This window comes from Enoplosus armatus, chromosome 1 (genome assembly GCF_043641665.1).
Source record: "Enoplosus armatus isolate fEnoArm2 chromosome 1, fEnoArm2.hap1, whole genome shotgun sequence".
Classification (NCBI taxonomy): domain Eukaryota; kingdom Metazoa; phylum Chordata; class Actinopteri; order Centrarchiformes; family Enoplosidae; genus Enoplosus; species Enoplosus armatus.
In genome coordinates this window covers 3,554,401-3,576,217 of record NC_092180.1, presented here as the reverse complement: position 1 = coordinate 3,576,217, position 21,817 = coordinate 3,554,401, and the positions used below count along the sequence as shown (strand labels likewise).

At 39.7% G+C, this 21,817-nt stretch overlaps 2 protein-coding genes across 2 annotated transcripts; both read right to left on the bottom strand.

Moving 5' to 3' along the window:
- Nucleotides 1–1,548: 1,548 nt before the first annotated feature.
- LOC139287561 (receptor for retinol uptake stra6-like) lies at nucleotides 1,549–12,111 on the bottom strand. The gene is made up of 17 exons (XM_070908660.1): nucleotides 12,011–12,111; nucleotides 11,541–11,607; nucleotides 9,062–9,147; nucleotides 8,840–8,979; nucleotides 7,953–8,119; nucleotides 7,071–7,178; nucleotides 6,314–6,381; nucleotides 5,347–5,426; nucleotides 5,110–5,171; nucleotides 4,850–5,012; nucleotides 4,679–4,754; nucleotides 4,090–4,223; nucleotides 3,587–3,704; nucleotides 3,370–3,471; nucleotides 2,760–2,965; nucleotides 2,452–2,589; nucleotides 1,549–1,808 (listed from the first exon to the last, which is right to left on the bottom strand). Exons 1-17 carry the CDS (start codon nucleotides 12,109–12,111, stop codon nucleotides 1,549–1,551), a joined length of 2,076 nt encoding a protein of 691 aa, XP_070764761.1.
- A 4,517-nt stretch (nucleotides 12,112–16,628) lies between these two features.
- LOC139281978 (photoreceptor-specific nuclear receptor-like) lies at nucleotides 16,629–21,691 on the bottom strand. The gene is made up of 8 exons (XM_070901805.1): nucleotides 21,598–21,691; nucleotides 20,743–20,893; nucleotides 20,161–20,264; nucleotides 19,716–20,015; nucleotides 18,926–19,104; nucleotides 17,849–18,089; nucleotides 17,216–17,321; nucleotides 16,629–16,761 (listed from the first exon to the last, which is right to left on the bottom strand). Exons 1-8 carry the CDS (start codon nucleotides 21,689–21,691, stop codon nucleotides 16,629–16,631), a joined length of 1,308 nt encoding a protein of 435 aa, XP_070757906.1.
- Nucleotides 21,692–21,817: the final 126 nt, after the last annotated feature.

Genomic DNA, 21,817 nt, shown 5'->3' with positions numbered 1-21,817 from the left:
TTAGCCGGTTTTTATAAGTTCATACCAAACATTTGTCCTTTCTGCATGAGGAGGACCAAAACATATGGAGGACCAAAAGAGCCCTGCAGGTGTTTAAATAATTTCTTTGATTGGACTGAATAATAAAATGAATCCAAATGAAATGAAAGGGATTAATAAAAACTAAACTATTAATAAAGGTGTCAAATTGCAACACTATTTGTAGAAGATTAGAGATTCACATGGGAGACACAATTACAGATCAATATATTTTGATGTGTTTATATATTTTATTATAATTTTAAAACAGGATATAAATGAAGTCATACATTTAACAGATACCTGTACTTTCTATTTGGACCCTTAATCTTTCTTCAGCAGTCAACTTGTTGACAGTTTATTCGTAGCATAAAGAATACGTCGTGTAACACGAGAAGACTACAGGCAGCTATATGTGAAAGTATGCAATGTGATTAACCTCAATATGTCATCATGTAGAAACTGTTTACAGCACATAAACTTCTAGCCAATAATATTAACATATTACATTGTAATTAGAAGCGTAAAACCCAAAGGTTACAGTGAAGTTCGTAAATGAGAAATGTCCTTGCTCTATGTCATAAATTTCTGACCTCCATTATCTTACAAACTCCATTTGACGGACTCAGAAGAAATGGAAAGCATGGTGAACTGAGTACACATTGAGAACCAGCGTGTGTCGACATAACTGCATTAACCCGAGGCAAAAATGACTTCCAATCCCGGTTCTGATGCCGCCATTGATCAGTACTGGCACTTCACATTGTGTGTATCAATATTTATCACTAAAAGGCCTCAACAGAACTGCAGAAGCAGAACGCAATGACATGTTTTTCTTAAAGTGGCACTGTCGTCGTATTGTCAGAGCCGGAGGGATCTCATATTACTAATTACATTTTGTTAAGTGGCAATGTTTGTTTTGGAAATTGGAGCCCCTGTTAGCTTCTTGGTGAGTTTTTATTTTAGTCTCTTATTTACATGTGAATACATTATTTATGGGGCCCTTGAGTGTCAGGGACCAAGAGGCATCTTGCCCACCTGCCTTATGGGTGATCCAGGCTTGCAGGGCTTACCCAAGCAATCTGTAATGAAGGACGAACACATCAGCAACAGATGTGTGTCAGGGGGTTACGAACTCTAAAGACAGCAGATAGATAATGTCTTTATTTTATTGGGATGTTACTGGAGAAGCTTAGAAATTGTATTATGGAAACAACAAACGTGCTGTTAGTTTTAAGTTTGCCACCGTGTACCTGATTTGACCTACATTACAGACCCTTTCGGATAAACCCTGACTAACGTTTCACTTCATTCACGTGCCATCATCTGTGACAGTGGCAGTGTACTCCAAACAAGATCACATTGGAAGTCTTAACACACAAAAATACAACCAAAAACAACCCTAACCATGTATTAACTATAGTGTATTACCACGATCTCTCCCTAACCTTAGCCATAAAGTAGTTGTCGTGTGCAGATACTGTAGAAAGGATTCTGTTTGGAGTATACTGCCATCTACGCTGTAGTCCTTTAGTCAGTTTTATCTGGATTTGTCGGGGTGTCAGTAGGCTGGACCGGCTCGGCGGCAGGCTTGCCGGCCTCCTTCTTGCTGCCTTTCTTGGAGCTGCGGTTGGGGGTCCCGTTCAGGACGCTCTCCGAGGTCTGCTGCGTCTGGAAGTGCTTCCTGGAGCCCAGCAGGGACGGGTTGTTGACCAGCGTGTACAGCAGCTGCCAGCGAGAGCGAATCCTCCGTCTGCTGGTCGCCTTGCTCGGCCTATTCTCCTGAATCCCTGAAAGCATGGAGGAGCAGGCTGTCAGGGCAGAATGAGACACCAAACTGAGGGGTTGAGGGTCCACGAACGTACAGCATGTAGCTTTATAGGTGTATGTATGTTTCAGAAACCTTGCAGCTCCAATCATACTGATTCACACTGAGACAGAAAAAACTGTACAACATCCTCATGTGGGAAACCCAAAAACAACCCTGTGGAAGATTAAAACAAGGTGGGTGTTTCCTCGTTGAGAAATATAGATATTTTGGAGAAACAATAAAGTGTTTATCCACATGTTGGAAGTTTAAACACTTCAAGTTAACTGCTCTTTAGCCATGCTAGCGTGGGTCTAGAGATGGCTGAGTTTGTCGGTCGCTCAAGAGTGAAAACTAAAGGATGCAGATATTTTTCATCCCCAGAAGATTAATCTTGGTCAGAATTAGTGCACATCCAGCAGGACAGGATTAGTGCTAATATGGCGTGCTGCCGTTCTAATATTAACACATTACACTAACATGCTAAATGTTGGATGGTGCCATGCTAACTGAATACATGATAACATGCTATTGAGCTAATTGCCAACCACTTTCGACGTGTTACAGTGTGTGTGTGTGTGTGTGTGTGTGTGTGTGTGTGTGTGTTTGCGGTTCAGGGTCACTACCTTCCTCTGCGTCTCTTATTTTCTGTCCAGCTCTGCCAAACTCGACCATCATGTCCAGCAGCAGCCCACAGAAAGCCTTCAACACCGGGTGTGACTGGCTGACCTCCACCTTCAGGGAGTGGATGTAGTATCGGTAGGCTGAATGGGGTCAAAGGTCACAGGGCATAACTAAAGTCAGGCTGAGACCATGGCGAAAAAAAGATATCTCTGCCTACACCTTTTCTTTTTGTCTGCGTACCTAAAGCTTGATACAGCTTATTCCTCAATGCCAGAGGGCTCCATTGTCCAAAAACTGTATAAAATGATACCTGGGTCGTAGGACTCTGCGGTGCGGTGCAGCAGACTGATGTCAATACGACCGAGATGGATGATGTTGTACAAAGCTGTTATCACCATCCTCCATATTGCGACTATCAGTCCCACCACGGCGTTGACCAGGAACAGCAGGTACGTCAGGAGGAACAGACTCTCTCTGGAAATCACCGTCAGATATTTATTGACATAAGATGGTTGTCTTCGCAGATAGATGCTCTGACCAATCCCAAACTGCCAAAGTCATATTGAGTCATTTATTATTTATTAATGTATTTATTTGTCAGCTGAAGGTAGTCAAATTTAAATATACAAAGTCTAAAAATACTGGACTCAGTCTACAAAATACCCAGCAGTTTTATAGTGTAAAATGAAACTCCCCCTAGGTTACTAAAGGTCCCCCACATCCGCCAAATTCCCAGACAAAAGTACAGAGGACATGACCTCAGGGTCCTCAAAGGTTAGCTACAGTCCTCATTTAACAATCAAATCATTATTATTTCCCAGTGAGAAAGTGATGTCTCTAATATTCTGCTGTTTTTTTTGAGTGGGTGGAGCAGCAGAGTTGGACAGCCTATTGGGCGATCAGATGAGCTGGAAACATACCTGTTGTTCAAGTCTCTCGTACCCGATTCCTTCTTGATGAAAGCAAACTTAGCAGTCAGGTGTTGAAGCACTGTAACCAGCAGCATTGTGACCCAGGCCGGCCTGAGACATCACGAACGTGGACAATGAAAAAAAAAGAAAAGAATCAAATATTCTCAAGTAAAATCGAGTAATGTCACAAAATGAAAAAGAGCTACGTGAAAGGTCGCTGACTCACCACGCCTTTCCCGCAATTTCAAAGACGAAGATGTTACGGCCGTAAAAAATGGGGATGATGATCAAAAACACCAGGAACAAGAAGCAGATGAAAAACACAACAGTCTGAATAGCCATTCCTGCCAACAGAAGACGGAAACAGGCCATTTTTACCAAGCTTCTCTAATAAAACAGCTCATTAAAAACTGCTTTGTTATGAGAGAGCAAAGTCTGTCTCTGTTTTTATATTTGTTCCCCACAAATATAAAAACTTTCATTTTCAAAAGGATGATTAATTTCCTAAAACAGCTGGGCACAGTTCATTTGTTGGGGACTATTTTTTGCGGTGGATTCATACACATTCAGTGCTCCAGTGAGTATTTCTGGCAGCAGGATGGTGTATGTGGGACTGACCCAAAATCAACTAAAATAAAAAATATAGAATATTACTTATATTTTTTTGTTAAATAAAGTAAAAAGCAAGGATGAATTTGTTTATTTATTTGTGTATTGTATGAGCTTTACCGAGGCAGACGATTGCAGCCTGGTATCCTGTCAAGCCCATCCAACAGACAATACCAGGTTTAGATGGACGGATGGTCTTCTGGCTGTTGTAAATGCTGTAAATGTCTCCCTTATACAGTCCCTTCAGGTTTGACCTGAAACACAATTAAAACCAGTGGTCCATTAGGTCCAGACAGGAAGTTCTGGGAATCTGATCTCAAGCACAACAAAGCAACAAAGAGGAGTCGACGGCGTTAAATCAGGTGGCAGAAAATGTGACTCTATTTCCAACACATGGACGGACATGAAACTCCTGGTTGAGTCGTCGAGTACAAACCATGAATCACTGTCCTGAAAAGCACTGAAAGACGTCCCAGAGCGTTGCATTGTACATAATTAAAACAGTTGGTGGAGACCAGACCGGAGCTAAAAGGAGAGCGAATATAGACTTCAAATGAATGCTAATGTTGCTCTCTCTACAGGATGTGTAAACAGGCAACACGGTCACCATGTCAACTTCATAAGTTGATGTAAATAGTGTTTAGATCTTGTTTTTCATACATTCTTCAGTAATCAGTGACTCCTCTCTGCTGGGTTTTACTGCACTCACCTGTGAAGTATCATGGACCTCATGAGCATGATGAGACTGACCAAACAAGACAGGGTCATCGCACAGAGGTAGCACACTGACAAACAACATGGCGGAAAAGAAAAGCAAAATTAGTCGCTTATTCTATAACGATGCACTCCCAGCTTTTCGTTAAAAAGTAGCCCCACGTACCTTCCAGCAACCAAGTATAGAAGGTCACAATTTTGACGACCTCCATTCTGTCGTCTGACAGGACGATCCCAAACCCCATCAACAGGAAGGCGATGTTTTCATCAATACCAGCGCGGACAATATGGAGAGTGGGGACCACCAGGACGACTAACAACAACGCCGTCTGAGAGGTGAACACATTCGCACAATGTGTTTAAGCTCCACAGAGATAAACAGCAGTATCTATGCTTTGCCGTGACGACGGTCTACGGACGACTTACGTGATAAATCGCCACAAAGGCAACGAATGCTGAGACAGCCAACTTCAGAGGAAAACGAAACACTGAAAGACAAAATAAGTCATCGCTTTTATCACGGCAGACCTTATTTCAGTCACCGCCAGGATTCACCATCGCTGCACACACTGACTAACATGTTTAGATAAACTAATGTCAGTCTTCAGAGAGTGAGTCAGAACGTGACAATATTACTGCTATGAAAACATATCGTGCACAAACCTTTTTCCGGAACATAAATATAACTCTTAGGCACCTCCAGTATTCTCTGTGCCAGTGTTGGTTTGTCTGCAGTTGAAGAGCTACAACATGTATGAACACAGACGATAAATCATGTTATCTACATTACATTTAAATATAATAACGATATACTAATAATAATATAGATATACGTTCATACACAATATCCATATGGCAGTATATTATCATTTAAATCTGACTGTTTCCAAGTAGTATAAGCAGGAGAGGAGGACGCATTCCACTTATTTTATTAATTAAAAGTAACAGTACTACTTTTTGTTGTTATTATGTTTTGTTTTTGTGAAACTGCATCTAAAACACACTTTAAAACCTACAAATCTCCATTAAAACACACACGACAATCATGACCTCCATCATATCAGCCTCGTTTCATCTTCATATACTGAACTATACAGTTCAATAACACCAAATCACTGCGAGGTTTTGTAAATGTGAAGACGACACAATAAAATATTTTGTTCATATTGAAAACTGGAGGATATTTTGCTCATCAAGCAAATAATACAAGTGAGAAGCCAATGACATTATTTTAAATGATGGAAAACAAGAACCAGAAAATAACTTACATTTCATATCCACAAGTCTTAATCTCAATTGAATTATTGAGAAATGAGATATAAGCAACATTCCTTCTGTATGTAACCTAATGATTAATGTTTTCAAATGTATGTTTTTATTTATGTATCTGCTCACGTTTATTTCCATTATTATGTGTCCTCTCTGTTGTTTCCTACTTTCTCTTTATTGACCTCTTTGACATTTCATGTCTTAATTGAACTTGAAGTGTAATAAAAGTACTGCATTTTATTTTCATATACTAGACCAATGATCAAATGGATGCTATGTTCTGTGTGACATGTGATCTCAAAAGAAGTAAACTACAGAGGGGGGAAAGAAATCATAAAATGGTTGCCTTATCTCCATTCACCTGGCAGATGAGGACTTTTTCTTGAGAAGTAACTTCACATAGTTGTTGTAGTAGCTGCTGTCGAGGTCCTGTGAGCAAAACATTCAAAGCATCACTTAAGATGAGTCAATATACGAGAAAGTGGCTAAATGATGTTATTACTAGAAGGTCACAGGTTTAATTTCCTTTATAATTTTCAGTGGAAAACTTTGATAAAAGTGACTCTTTCAGGGGTTCAGCATGATTTCGAGGAGACGTCTGTTGTATTCGGTGTGATTTGGGGTCTTGATGCTGCACATTCCTGTGAGCTATAAACACTGAGCTTCAATCAATCATGACATGAAAAGAAAACCATCATTTTTAATAGTGAGATAACAATTTGTTCTTATCAAGAATAAATGAATATACAAGAAAATCTTAAGATAAAATAAAAGTTCGTATTTAGTAAAAACTGTAGACAGATTAAAATCTGATGTTAAAACGAAAACTCTGTTGTATTAATATGTTTGAAGGGGACAAAATATCACCTCCATCATCGTAATCTGCTCAAGGACGCTGAGTTAAACCCACTCCGCTCTGCACAAGCTGCTTACAGTAATCATGGATATGTTTTATATAGTTGAAATTCATGTTTCTTTCTCCAGCTGCACCAGAGACAGCCTGAGATTATTGGTATTTACACATATATCATACGACATGTTGAACCATGTTTCATCAGAGCACAAATGGTACTTTTGTGTTGGCTGAATGTTGATGTTTGTATTGTGTCTTTTCTCACCTCGTCAGTCTTTGGTCCTTTGACGAACAGCAAAGGAAACTGGACACAGAGATATGCAAGGCAGGCCAACTGAGGCAGACTGGCAAGCAGAGCATAGTACTTATAGATCTGTGAGGAGGAAAAGAGCAAAGATGACAATTAGTCCGGATAATCCACTGTCAACAGTTTCTTTTCTACCCAAGATTAAAGCTGCAGCAATCAATACTTTATATTAATAGTATGTGTAAGAAAGTGATGAAACTACAGAGAATTTCCACCAGACTCTGCACTTCCCCTTCAGAGCATTTTAGCGTCTTTCAGGTATTTGTTTTGGTTCGATCTTATCGGTGTCAGGTAGCTGTTTTCAACAAAAAATGTCTAATAAACCCATTGCACACTACCTGGCCAGCACCAAACCACAGAAAAAGAAAGTTAGCAACTAGCTAGTGAAGAAAGTGGAGCATTTAGTAGCTAAAGAGGTACATCCTATATTGGGCTTATATTCGCCATTTGGATTGAAACAAGAATGTTGCTCCTTTTGAGCTGGATGTGTAAATAGGCAACCGTTTGCTAACACGTGCCCCATAACAACTTTATAAGGTGATAATATGTCAGTGTTGTGTTTGCAACTTACTCTGCTGCCCCCAAGTGGCTAAAAAAAACAATTAATGAGGCTTATAAAAACTATTATCAGGCGGTGCAATGTCGAACATTTTCAAATCCTGGTTGTTTTAAGCCATTGTGGGCAATGCTGCTAATCAAGTTTTTAACATCAAATTTACTGGATTTTATATAATGATATATTTCAATATCGCGATATAAAATTACTCATGTTATGATTATAGATTTTATCAATATCGCCCACCCCTGACATGGAGCATTTACACGTCGTTGATGTCTCACCTCCGGAGTCTTTGGACAGTCGAACTTCTGCCACACCAGGACCCCGAAGTGACTGAAGGAGAGGAGCGTCCCGAACACATAACCGGCTTTGTGCTGCAGAGTGCCACAGACCAGCAGGGGATAATACAGGACTGGGTAGTAGAAGATGGCGATTATCTTCATGTACTCTGAAAAACACGGGATAAAAGAAAGGAATGTATCATTCCCTGATGCGTGCCCTCTCTTAGGATACTCAATACTGACTAAACAAAAGGAGGGAGCTCAAGTTCTGCCCCATTTACAAGCTAGCTTTTGTTCCAGTAGTCTATGTAACTCATAAAAGGTGTTTCTCATCAGACTCTTATTTATTCAGGGTTCCTTAAATCATTTAATCGCCATGCCTGCTCTCTTAGTTTACAAGCTGAAGCTCACGTAAATGTACTGAAACGTAAGTTAAAGCCACTATGTGCAGAGGTTCAGTTCACTGTGTCTTTTTTTGACCTTGTAAAGGTTCAAATTGAACACATTGTGGCTTCAAGTCCAACCTCCGAATCAATACAGGTTTGTCTTACGAGCACATACAACATTTAGGATTTCCCTTTTGTCTGTACGTTCAGTCGTTTTACTGCCAACCAGTTACTACTTATCATGTACAATCATCTTAATATAATGTGTTTAAAAAGGAAAATGTGTTCCCTTTATTTCATTTAAAAACTTGTTACATTCTGGGATTAGACAAAATGTTGTTTAATTCCAATTATCTAAAACGTAAAAAGTTTGAATTAATATGTTTGTCCTTTATTACCAGCGCTCCCATCAGAACCATGAGTGTAATCATCGAAGCACTACAACACATAGCACATGTATGGATGCAGCTCCTTTCTTCATCAAACATACAAAATGTCCACCTTTAATGTCCGCTGGAGTGTCTTTGGAGAAAGGCAGAGGGTCCGGCGTGATCACCAGCATTGCCAGCTTGCTGAACACCAGTCCAAAAACAGCCATGGCCATGCCTTTTTTCTGAGTCTGATCCAGGAAGTTGGCTGGACTGAGAGATCATACAGGAACATTTAGATAATATGAGACAAACCCAAAAGTCCAATTTATCTCTTAGACTTCCCAAAATTCACCTGAAGATACTGGAGGATCCTCTTGAAAATCCTTGGCAGAATTTGTTTTTCCTGGTGAGAGCTGCCAGGATTAACATGATCACCAGCTACAGAGAAAGATGAAATCCATCAGGACTTACGTCTCAGACCATACAACACTTCCACATTAGGGTTACAACAAAATATCTTTGCACGATACGTATCGGAAATTCAACTAAAACCCTTGTGAGTCTCAGCTGAAAATGTCGACTTAGACATTTGCTCATATCATAACATGGACATAACGCTGTATAATATCACCCCGGGGACCAACAAAGTATTTCTGATTCTGATTCTGGACAGACCATGACGTGGTTAAAAGATAGTAAGCGGACGTTGAGTTGAATGTTTTATTTATTTTAATTTGTCAAAGGACATTCTCAACTAGACAGGTCACCAGCTGATTGGTCGATACCTGCTACAGTACGTAACTTGCGGCTTCAAACAAATCAGTTTATTTTCAGTGAATGCATAGTACTTGCTAGCTACAGTATCATTAAAACTATGCAGCTCTATGAAATAACAAAGTAAAGCAGCTTTGCAGATGGAAGTTGGGATGGAGCGAGTGAAAATCTCGAGTCATGAGCGCCTTGTACAAAGAACCTCATTTTGCTGAGAACATTCTTCAGACTACAACGTCTTGTTATTTCTGCTCAGCTGCAGTGACCCAGCTGTCACAGTTTATTACGCTTATTATTTACTGAACAGGGAAATCTCTGTGTACAGTAAGAGGAGGACAAAATGATGGCTAACATCGTTAAACTGAACGTCTGCCTGAAGCAAAGATTCATAGAAAAAAAAAGCACTTAAGGATTTGATGGAAGTTTCCACTCATGCTTTGTAGTGTAGATCTTTTTATTTTTCAATGCTCTGTTTGGGGTCTACTGATGTACATTTATAGCTATTTATAATGTGGAACCCAGAACTGTTTGTATTCTGACACCAGCAGTTTGTTTCCGGTTGAACATCCCATTGTTACGTCCACCATTTTGTCCGACCTGTGACTCAGCAAATATTGACAGACATCTTTTAGCTCAGGGGTATTCAACTAAAGATCGAAGAGGTCCAGTTAGAGAAAATATCCTCAAGCGAAGGTCCGGAACATCATAATGTCTAACTTGCGTTGTAATTTAGTGTGATATCTCGTAGTTGTATCAACGTCTGCATGTCAACAACAACTGACCGTCAAATCAAATAAAGAAAGTACGATTCAAAAACATTCTGACAATATTTATTGTCACTTAACATTGAACTCTACAGATATATAATACTGTAGATATGTATAATGTTCTTCTCTCATTAACTAAAAGAAGGGCTGCATTTAAAAATAAAATTGTGCATCTTAAAATAAAGTGCTTGATATTAGAAAAACAAAATAAAGCGTAGCAGCAGCTTGAGTTTCCCTTTTTCTTTGTTAACTGTTTCACATCTTAACAGTCTCAACCAGTTTCACAATAAATAATGTGTCTTCTCTCCCTGTGTCGGTCTCTCGCCTCTCACCTCTCTCGTCTGTCTGTGTTCAGAGTCACAGAGTTTATCGCCTGGAATGCACAGATTTGATTGGCTGAGCAGCATCACGTGGGCCGGCGTAACTCGTACGCAATTGGTCTGTGAGTTTCTTGAGCCGGTAAACCAGCGCCGCAAATACTAGAAAAGCTGCGCCGGTTAAAAAATTTAAAATCCCTCAATAATTTATTGATTATAGGTCCGGGTCCGTATAGGGCGGAGTCTGGGTCCGGACTCGGACCACAGTCCGCCTGTTAGTGACCCATGTTTTAGCTAATCCCCATATGCCCTTGTTAGAAAACTTTATCTGTTTTATCTTTTATTACAGCTCCTCTGTGTTTGTTGTTTTGTGATTTGTTCATTTAATGTTTCTGTGATCAGCTTACTGCTAACCAAGCTAGCCACTAGCTTTGCTCTGAGGCTAATGTGTTGCTAATACAACATTCGAAGTAACTAAGTAGAACACTTTTGACCTTTTTACTTTCACTCCTGTAGACTATATGTGTGTTTACTAGATTAACGTTGATCTTTGACATCTGATACGGTTGTTTTCTTCCTGGCATGAGGGACACTCCAGCTAATTTGACAGTTTATTCTATTTTTACAACACAACTTGTATTTATTGAGAAGAAACCTCTTTTTTATTTTCACATTTTGAACTTTTTTTTAAATAAGACGTCGTAGATAAACACAGTGAGTTGAATTCCTAGTAGAAGTATCTACCACGGATACAATAGTGTGGTATGTACTGTATGTTTGCGTATCTAGCCAGTACACTAATTCTTATTGTGAGACTTTACTTACATCATTTTTTCCCCTGACAGCTCATAGACACATCCATTACCATGAATAGACATTACTTGGCTGTAAAGGGTCACAGGACAAAAGGTCGGGAACCAGCACTCTACTTTTCAGATGTACAGTCACTTTTGTTTTCGTACTTGAGTATACTTACAGATATGGACACCATGCATATGTGGAAGAGCCTGTCATCCGCTGTGGGGTCACATGGTAAAATAACTCTGTGACAAAAAGGCAACCACATTGAACAAAATCCATTTTGTTATTTACTGTAAACCAATAGACAGAGAAATGTTGTTAAAACTGTTGAAATGTCCTCGTTCAAGAACGGCTACTGCAAATATTTTGCCACAATTTTTGCACTAACTGATAACTAACTAAGATCGCTATTGGGCAAGTGATCCAGATGATTTGATTAGTTCTTTAAAAAAAGTACAAAATAAGCTCAATAACAAGGGAAATCACCTAAAATCACCACCTCTCTGCTATCATGTCACCAGCAATCAGCTAATTCACTCCTATACTGCACTTGTACATAGAGTCAACGCTTGACAATACTACAAAGAGACGTCTTCAGTTCTGAATTAAACTTGAAAGTATCCTCAGAGGCGGTTTTGTACTCACTCTTTGGGTGGTTTGGTGGGCTCTGGGTTGTTTGAGTACCAGTCTGAATAATCATAGTAGGAATATTCAAAAGGCTCAAATTCGACCTTGCTTTGATTCATCGCAGCGGTTCAGTCGAGTCAAACGGGTGAAGCAGGACGATTACAGATCCAGAGGACTCCGGGTCCTCTTCTAGTCGGGTAACCTGGCTCAGTGATCTGCTGGTGCTGTAATGTGTCGGGACAGTTTGGCCCAAACACTCGAGACACATTCCAGTCCGACCAAGAGCTCAAACACACTGCAGATTAACAACTGCACAGAGGGGAGTAAGAGGAGAGGGAGAGGGCTTCGACGTTACAGTGAATAAGAGAAGAAGTGGAGGAAGAAACTGACCTGAAGTGACCTCTGGTGTCATTTTGTTTCTCCTTGATATGCGTCTTCATTCAACTTCAATTTACCATTTATTCAAGATATTGAAGTATAATTTATTTAGCGGTGGAATGTAACCAAGTACACTGTACTTAAGTGCAAATTTGAGGTACTTTACTTGAGTATTTTCACTACAATTCAGATGGAAATGTTTTACTTTTTACTGCACTATAATTATTTGGCAGCTTTAGTCACTCGTTACTTTACAATTTAAGATTTTACATACAAAACATATGAAGGGCTTATAAAAGACGATTTATAGATTAAATTACCCAACAGTTTATACAAGTAGTACATGATTAATTGATTAGTCGATTGACCGAAAATACATTCGTAATAAATAATAAATTGCTTTTTCCTTGTAATAATTTAATAATTTCATGTATTTATATATTTATTTTAGTTGTGAAGCATTGTAAAGGTGTCACTTTGGGCTCTGGGTGATTTTCTATTTAAAAAAACAAACAAACAATCAATTGATTAATCAACGAAACAAGCTGACGAACCTGTAGTTGCAGCATTGTATAAAGCAGTTTCATCCTGGGGGTTGGGACCCATCAAAGATTGTTTTGTTTGTGCTTAAATGTCATAAATACTGTGTCAACTAAAATCTGACCTTTCTTCCTCTCACTCTGGCTGATGAAGTGAGACACCACTCTTCCCAAAACCCAAAGTAAAAACAATATATTGATTTGCCTTCTGTTTCACGTTGAAATAAAAGCCCTGTGTATGATTTCTGGTTGAGATTAGGTAATGTCAATGTTGCGCTGCAACGTGGCGTTAACCTGTCTGCCTCCCTCTGCCTGTTACTCAAGAGACTAATCTTATAATAAGATGAAATTTAAACAAGGGCCACCTTTGTGTGAAAAGAGCTTAGGAAAGGCCAAAACGAGAATGTTGATCGTTTGACACGTGAGGTAAGGCCTCAGTTTAGGATCACTCCAACCTTGTGTTTTATTTTTATTATATACATTGGAAGAAATGAAGGAAATATAATAAGAATCCACTACTGCAGCAGATTTACTGATCAGAGGACAAACACAAATCATAGACCTTCAACTTTACCAAACTGGAGCCTAAATTTGGACTCAGTGATCCAGTTAAATCTTCCACTGTTCATTTTATGCATCATAAAGAATATTTAAAGGGACATTTTCAGCCATTGGACACATTTTTTCACAACACACTTTGCTGCCAAATCAGACGAATCTCCTTTCAAAAGTTCAAAGTTTCTTAATCTGGATCTGTGAGCTCACTCATATGACAGAGGCCGCAGAGGGCCAGTTGATCTGATCCCTGGATTTCCTGAAGGTGTGGGTGTTCGAAAAGGCCTCGCACGGGACCCACAATGCTCAGCTGCTGCTATTTCAACATAAGAAGGCCACCAGGGATGTAAAAAAACAAATGTGCTGGTTGCTATTCTTGCCTTTCAAGCTCCTGAATTAAAGCGCAGCTTAAGTCTTGCAATAATAAACGACTGCGCTAAAAGCAAAGCTGTGAATTTCCTTTTCACTATTTCAGCTGCAGCACTGGCTTATGAAACTAAAAGAAGCCTTTCATGTGTCTTCTACCTGCTTCCAGTTCTGCTCCTGTGATGCCCTTCATGTGTTTGAATCAGAAGGTAAAGTAATCCTGAGCGACGTCTCTTATCAGACTGACATTTGGTTGAGGTAAACTCACTTCAACTCACAACCGTCACAAGTGGAGAACACTTCGATGATACTGTATCACTGTCACTGTACAGAGTGTAAAGAAACATACTGGATACTTCATACAAGTGTCACATTAATCATCATTTACCATAAACTAATGAGACCATGACCATGAAGAGTCAGAGATTATTTTCCTCTGTCTTTCGGCAGCATTTTGCTTTATTTGCTCTGGACGAACAGCGTATACATTCTGATTTCACCCCAATTTCAACTGCATGGATCACAAACAAGACAAGTCTCAGTGATGCTTTTTTTTTTATTTAGTGGGTTTTTGCCTTTTTGCCTCTGCTTCCACAGCATGCTATTTTTTAGCGAATTTAGAGAACTCAATTCTGCAAATCCGTTTTATCAACTCACATCACGTCCCACAAACTAAATGACAAAATAGGGTTTTTTTTCATTCCAAAGTAGAAATGACCACTAAACATGATTCTTATGAGATTTTTCTGATGTTAAGTTTTAGTTAAGTTCAGGCTACTAAAGCTACTTGGTAGTGATGTGTATTATTTGATACTAATCATAAAAGTAGTCTTTTCAGACAATGATATCCAGTACAAAGTTGACACGTATGCAATGTTCCAGGTAAACAATTAACAGACGTTGGGGCCCCATAAAGATAAGATGTATTGTTGTTTAGACGAGGTCTTCCTTGGTATGTGAAAGGTTATCTCTGAGAGGTTAAGGTACGTGAAACATCATTCTGAGAGGTCTCTTTTCCTGACCCCTAGATAGGGAACGGAAGATTACAGACTCGTGTGTTATAGTAGGACCCCATGCATGTCTAAAGGTATAAAAGACGAGCTTGAACAGTGTTCGAGGCAGCAGTACTGATTCGGCTACGGGTGCTGTCCAGGTTAAGATGTGCACGCCTGTTGATCCTGATCTTTGATGCAAATAAAGAATATTATGTGAAAAGTCAGTATCAGCGGAGTTTCCTTCCATCATCGGATCATCGCCTACATCTGGGGAATGAAGAAGAAATTAACAACAGTAGCAGAACGAATGCTAACAGCGAACCTGTGTCCAAGTCACACACTTTTTTGACCCAACCATAGAATTACGATGCTATAACAACACCATGCCACTTCTGCCTTTGCTCCTGACAGACAGCAATCATTATTTCCATCATTCAAAACATTCTTGGTTTAATGCCATAACACACACAGTTTTTAAAAAACATTTTCTTCATATTTTCAGACCAGCAACTGTACATTTTATCATTATTATTCATGAATTTTAAAATGACAGTATATCTGTGGTAACAAAGAACAACAACATCAGTTTCCTTTTTAAACCCCCATCTTTCACTGTATCCATCCTCTCTTAACAAGATGACCACGGAGCCTCTCCACGCAGGTTTATTACCAAAAGAGAGGACTCCTGTTTGTAGCCCTTAACAGGCCCTTAACTCAATATGTCAGTTCCATACAGTAATTGGAATATATAAGCATAAGAAATCGGCCTTCTATGAACTGGGTAGATTGTTGCTAACAGTGCATCTGTACAACTGAGAAAAACTGTAACTCGCATTAAAGGGACTCAACTCCCATCTACATTTTATGTTTAAGACTTTGTTTTGAGATTATGTTCAGGGAGTATGTGTGTGTGTGTGTGTGTGTGTGTGTATTATTCATGTTATGGGGACATGAATCTGTTCACATAGTCAGATTGTGGGCACTCGCCTTCTTTTTGGGGGACAAAACTCAAGTCCCCATAACGTAAATCCTAACATTTTAGGGGTTTAGGCAACTTGTGGTTAGGGTTAGTCTCAAGGAAATGAATGTAAGTCAATATAATGTCCTCTGAAGTGATGGAAACTCGACTGTGTGTGTGTGTGTGTTGAGGGTTTGTGTATTAAAGCAGACAGAAGAGGGCGCTGTTTGATTGATTCTCTGCATTACAGGGTCCCAGTAAACTCTGTTGTCGTCTACATGTTCTAGCTGACACACAATAAATCCAATTTATTTTTATGTTTCTTTTACAAATTTGTATCTTTAAAATCGTGCACAAATAAGTATTTCCTTCATTAATGAAAGCTACATCATCTCTTGTGAAGTGTGAAAATTACAAGAAACACAAAATCAAAAACAATTTTCAAGCAATTTTTACTTCGTCAAGGCATGACAACATGAATACAACAGTCACATTAATGACAGCAGGAATATACAGTCGATCTATCACCAAACAAATAAAGATCTGCATTGTCACAAAAAACACAAAAACAATGAAATACTAGAGGACGACACGTGATCGTGAGTCACTTCAGACACAAACCAAAGTCTACATATGATACAAATAGACAGCAAGCATGACGATAAGAACTGAATTGCATTTTCATTTTCAGAATGACCTGATGTGGAAACAACAAACGAATAATAAAGTGGCCTTTAAAAAAATAACAGCACGCAGAATCTCTGATATGTGTACAGAAATACAAAGCAAATATCTGTCAAACCTCATTCCTCCAAACCTGGAGGTTACTGGTGACTGCACGGGTCTTAGTTTTTGAACATGTCACACAACAGTTTCTCCATGGGAGTGTTTCCGATGGTCCTGTGGAAGAACAGCAGCTCTATCCGCTCCGAATTCACAAAACGCAGAGAGGGAAGAAGAAGAAGCAGCTTTCCAAACCTACAAACACATACAAGAAACAAAAATCAACTTCATCATTTTTACAACGAGACAAAACTACTAGTGGTCTCTCTCTGGCAGAGCTGTGTGAAGTCTTTTGGGGTCCAAGTCAGACTTTGAGTCATTTCAGACTAGTTAAAGACGAGTCTCAAGTCTGTCAAAGCAAGTGGACAAGTCCTCAAGTCTTAATAAGCAAACTGAAAGTCAACATGCAAGTCTTTCTGGTCTTAATGCTAATTATGTCTTTGTTGTTCGGTGCTGCATTTTTATTAATCCTCTTAATAACTAGCCAATAAAAAACCTATGAACTCCAAAATTCAGGGAGTTTGATAAATACTTATATTCTGACAGAAACAGAAACAAGTACAAGAGACCACAGATACATGACATTTAACGGTGTAAAAGTGTTTTAAAGTATCCATGCAGCAGGTGATGTTATCAGACAGGATGTTACCTGGCTGGTTGACTGGGGTAGTGTGAGCGGATGTGTTGTCCCAGCATCACTTGAGACTGATCCTGGAGGTTCTCCACTTGTTCTGGATCTTTCAAACCACGAGTCTCTGTGGAGAGAGAGAGGAAACACCACCGTGAGTCACACAAATTCAGACAAATACCGTCTCTCTCCACATAATTACAGTGTCACTAGCCATTATGTTAAATCCATGAAATAACCCCTCCATGGTGTCTGCCAGATGAGTGAGAAAAGACACATCTTTTATTCAAATGAGCAGGCTTCAGTACTCGAATACTACACTATATTATTTTCTATTGTCTGATTCTAAGAATGTGTTACTTTTACTGCAGTAACCAAAGTTTTTCCAATAAAGTGTTTTAAGTATTAAAAAAAAAAATACAGTAATAAAGAAAAAAGAAGAAGAGAAAAGATCATGAAGTCTTCAATTTATAGATTATGTTTTATATATTTATATTGAGTTTGTAGGATTTTATGTGGGAGGTTCTAGCATATGTTTTATGGTCATAAAGCGTCCAAAACTGGTTCATCCTCTGTGGAGAATGACTGCGCTCAGTAAACGTTATAATAGATTAGATTAGATTTGTTTGAGTGCCACCTGCTCACAGTCCTCACCTGGCTTGAAGAGCACGATGGCCTTGAGGCAGGCAAACTCAGTGGGATCGACGGCGAGGGCCTTGAAGCGGCTGAAGACCTCCTGCAGGAGGCGCAGGTCCAGGCTGGTGTAGCTGGTTTTTCCCTGCATGCCGGGGCAGAGGTCTGGCAGAGAGAGCAGCGGGCAGCTGTCCAGCGGCAGAGACCACTGGATGGCACAGAGCAGGAAGAGTTCGCTCCACGCCTCCTCCAGCAGGATCACCTGGTGGGACACGAGCCAGAGTCGTCAGGTAAAAACGGAGATGGAAATGATTCAGGAGCTGTAGCTCTGTTTTCAGCTCCACTGTTTCGTCAAAGTAGTTACACCAGGGTTGATATGGAAGACCATTGCTGCCAAAAACAACTTGTTGATTAATGATAATAATTTATCAAATAAAAGTTATCACAAATATCACAATTGTCAAAGCAATACTTCACAATTTTGACTTCTTCTTTTATATGTTTATATGATTTAGTATCTCATTAAGTTGTGTTTTTATAACTAATTCATATTTTTTTTATCAAAAAGGTCAAAATTATGAGATTTCACAAGTTTATATTTTGTTCTCACGTTTATCTTCAACATTTGATGACAACTTTTATCATTACGAAAACAAGACTAAAACTAAATAAAACCTTTGAAAACAAAAAATATGATAATGTGAAAGGACGAATGGACAAATTAACTAATTGTGAATGTTTTTATTTTTTGTTGACTCTAACTAGAATAGAGCTAACAAAAATCAAATGACCACAATTTTTCTAAAACTTATAAATATTTTTGTCAAAAGACGATTAAATCATAATCAGGTGCCAAAATACAACTTTCTTTCTTTTCCCACAGCTTTGTATAACTTAATAAAATATTTTTAAAATATTATTAGTTAATATTCAACAAAATGTCAAAATCACCAATATTTTCAGTATTTTTCTTTCTATTGACACAAAGTGAAATCAAAACAGAATCTTTGTGAAAACGTAACATGTATCTCTAGTGTTGGTAATTTAAATCATGTATACATTAAATGTATGAGAACATATGTTGAAGTTGAGTCTCACCTGGTCTCTGAAGGGCAGGTTGGAAAACACCGGCAGGTTCTTGGCCCACTTCACTGACATGAAGAGCAGCCTGGCCGAGGTCTCGTACACATTTTCAGAGCTGGACGGGTACAGAGCCATGTGGTACTCCGAGGACGCTCTCTCCGGCTCGTTGCTGGTCACGTCGATGTTCTCGTCAACTGAAACAGAAAAGACAAAGGTTGAAATTAACACACTTTAATTTTGTTGTGTACAGCATCAAGCTTGGGTCTGCTTCAGGTTTTGTTATTTTAAGATTCAATTTGAAAAGATTGAAGATTTTAATGTATTTATCAGAACTCTCAGAAACTCTAGAACACAATAAATACAACAAAAACATGCAATAACTTGGTGATTAAGACCCACAGTGAAATCCACTTATTAGCTCAAGCTTACTGTGTGCATATCAACAAGTTAACAAACTGACACTAGCGTAGCTTTCTTATATGAAGTGAAATTCCTGTTGCTTCCTTAAAACAGCGTCTCTTTCATAGTGACCTCCCGCTGTACCAGTAAATGGAGTTAAATCATCGCAGGTTGGCCTCTCTGCCTCTCCATCCAGTAAAACCACCTTTCTTTTTAATGTCTTTGCCCCAATTTATTCAGTTTCATCCACAAATATTTAAATGAAATGTTGTTTTCCTGTGGCTTTAATTTACCTACATCACAGGTTTGGATGATGAACACTAAACTTCGATGAAATGAAAGCAACCCTTTTGTCTAATCTGATCGGAGCGCAATCGCTCGCTCTCAAACACCAAATCCTCCTCACCGTCCTCGGGCTCCAGCTTGGCGCAGGTCTCGGCCGTCATGAGGCTGGCCATGAAGCGGTGGTTGTTCTGCGGACTGATGCAGCGCTGGGGGGCGACGGAGGAGGTGATGGACATGGAGGAGGTGATGTGGGGCCACGTGATGACGGAGCCGCTGGAGGAGGAGGAAGAGGAGGAAGAAGAGGAAGAGGAAGAGGAGCTGGGCTCCCGTGTGGTGGCCAGGTGCTCCTTGTCAGGGTCCACGTCGATGGAGTCCAGGCGGACCTGAGCTGTGCTGCGGGGCTGCCTCTCGTTCTGCACTGCTGCAGTGAAGAGAGAGGGGAACAAACACGTCAGACCACCTGTTATCTGAGGAAATGGTCACGATATACATCTAAAGTTTAGATTTTGACCTCACACAGTCTCACATTTGAACCTCTTCACCTCTTTATGCATGTTTCCACTTACCGTCCTTATTCATGCCCGCCTGCAGGCACTTCTTCAGCCGACATGCCTGGCACTGGTTGCGATGAGCTTTGTCCACTGGACACATGCCTGTCCCGGCCTGGCACCTGTTAACCCAAAGCCAACACTTTAGAGGACAGAAATACTGTTTTTAATAATTACTAAAATACACATTTATGGTGAAATGTGTCTGGAATTTATACTAATTTCTATGAAAATCGAAGCCACCTGTTACTATCTGCATGGGACTCAATTGTGGACTCAACTGAGTAGTTTCCTAGTACTTACTAGAGTACTTTTCTTTGGTTTTGTTCTAACAAAAGCATCCATTTGTACTATTGTTCTGAAAAACATGGCCATCATTTCTTGTACGATGTACAAACTGTGTGTGTTTTGTTGGATATAATGACATTTAACGGCTGTGAAAGGATGTCATCTTTACACTTTTAATTGGCCTTCATTCACCTTCATGCACCTCATATACTAACTAGCTTTAATGGAATGGGGACATTGTTCATTTTGGCATCTGAAGTTATTGAATAACACATAAAGCTGAAACAGAGTCGTCCAGCAGCCGTCTCTTGCCTGTAGATCAGCCTCCTCCTCACGCTGCGTTTGAAGAAGCCGCTGCAGCCGTTGCAGGCGTAGATGCCGTAGTGTTTCCCGCTGCTGGTGTCTCCGCACACTTTGCAGACCAGGGCCGGGCTCAGAGCTTTGCCCGGGGCTGGACTCTTGGCTGCGAGTCAAACAGGGCAGGTCGGTTAGTTTCCATTCATATAGTGTGGTATTGTTTCACACGTGTGCCTGCCATCTGTACCGTCAGCTCAGTCTGCATGTAACTCAGCAGTCGGACTAAACACACGAGTCAATATTGCAGCAGCCGTTTAGGTCTGAAAATCTCATTTAGTGGATGATAGTGAAATTAAAACAATAAATGGCTGGAGGCAGATTAACAACTAAGACAAATGACGCACGGACACTGATATTAATCCAAATAAACCTATTAATTATACATACATTCACATAGCATTGCTTACAGTTGCATAATAAGTGTTTTTTTTTTTTGCCCTTGTTCTACTTTGATTAATTATATTTGTATTTAAGAAATGCACTTGTGCAAGCTTGGAGCTATCAACTCTTGACAAATGGATTTCATGTGCATATTCATGATGTTTTAGTTTTACTTCATGCTCGTGTGGGTGGTGAAAATTTCGTTAAATTAAGTTTTTCAGTTCAATATTATATATACAGAAAGAAGACACATCGTCTGGGAAGTCAAACTTGAGAATCGCAAACAGGAACTTATAATTTAAAAATCAAGAGGATGAACATCAGAAACCTCCATAAGTCTGTTTTCTCTTGATACTTTTGCTTCCTGACTGCTGGTTTGTGTCCCATCTTTCAGGCTTCCTGTGCCCCCGTTGCTCCTGAGACTCTTACCTCCTCTGCTGTCGTCTGTCCCGCCGCTCCCAGAAGACTCGGTGGGGGAAGAGGACGACATCATGGGGATCTTCGACAGGTGATCCTCCATCATTGAAAATGTCTCTTGGAGTGATGACGAATGGAGAGAAGAAACTTTTAGTCCTCTTCTCTGGAGTTTTTTTAAGATACAATGTCCAGGATCAACACACAAAAAGTCCAAGTTCCTCTCTGGTGTGTT

What these genes read in the sequence shown, in the direction of transcription:
- LOC139287561 (XM_070908660.1), bottom strand. Translation starts at nt 12,111, where the DNA reads ATGAATCAAAGCAAGGTCGAATTTGAGCCTTTTGAATATTCCTACTAT. An exon ending in AGGTCCATGATACTTCACAG is followed by an intron (nt 4,224 to 4,678) that starts GTGAGTGCAGTA and finishes ATTGTGTTTCAG; the next exon opens with GTCAAACCTGAAGGGACTGT. An exon ending in GAAATTGCGGGAAAGGCGTG is followed by an intron (nt 3,472 to 3,586) that starts GTGAGTCAGCGA and finishes GTGATGTCTCAG; the next exon opens with GCCGGCCTGGGTCACAATGC.
- LOC139281978 (XM_070901805.1), bottom strand. Translation starts at nt 21,691, where the DNA reads ATGATGGAGGATCACCTGTCGAAGATCCCCATGATGTCGTCCTCTTCC. An exon ending in AGGAGGAGGCTGATCTACAG is followed by an intron (nt 20,265 to 20,742) that starts GCAAGAGACGGC and finishes TTGGGTTAACAG; the next exon opens with GTGCCAGGCCGGGACAGGCA. An exon ending in CAAGCTGGAGCCCGAGGACG is followed by an intron (nt 19,105 to 19,715) that starts GTGAGGAGGATT and finishes TTTCTGTTTCAG; the next exon opens with TTGACGAGAACATCGACGTG.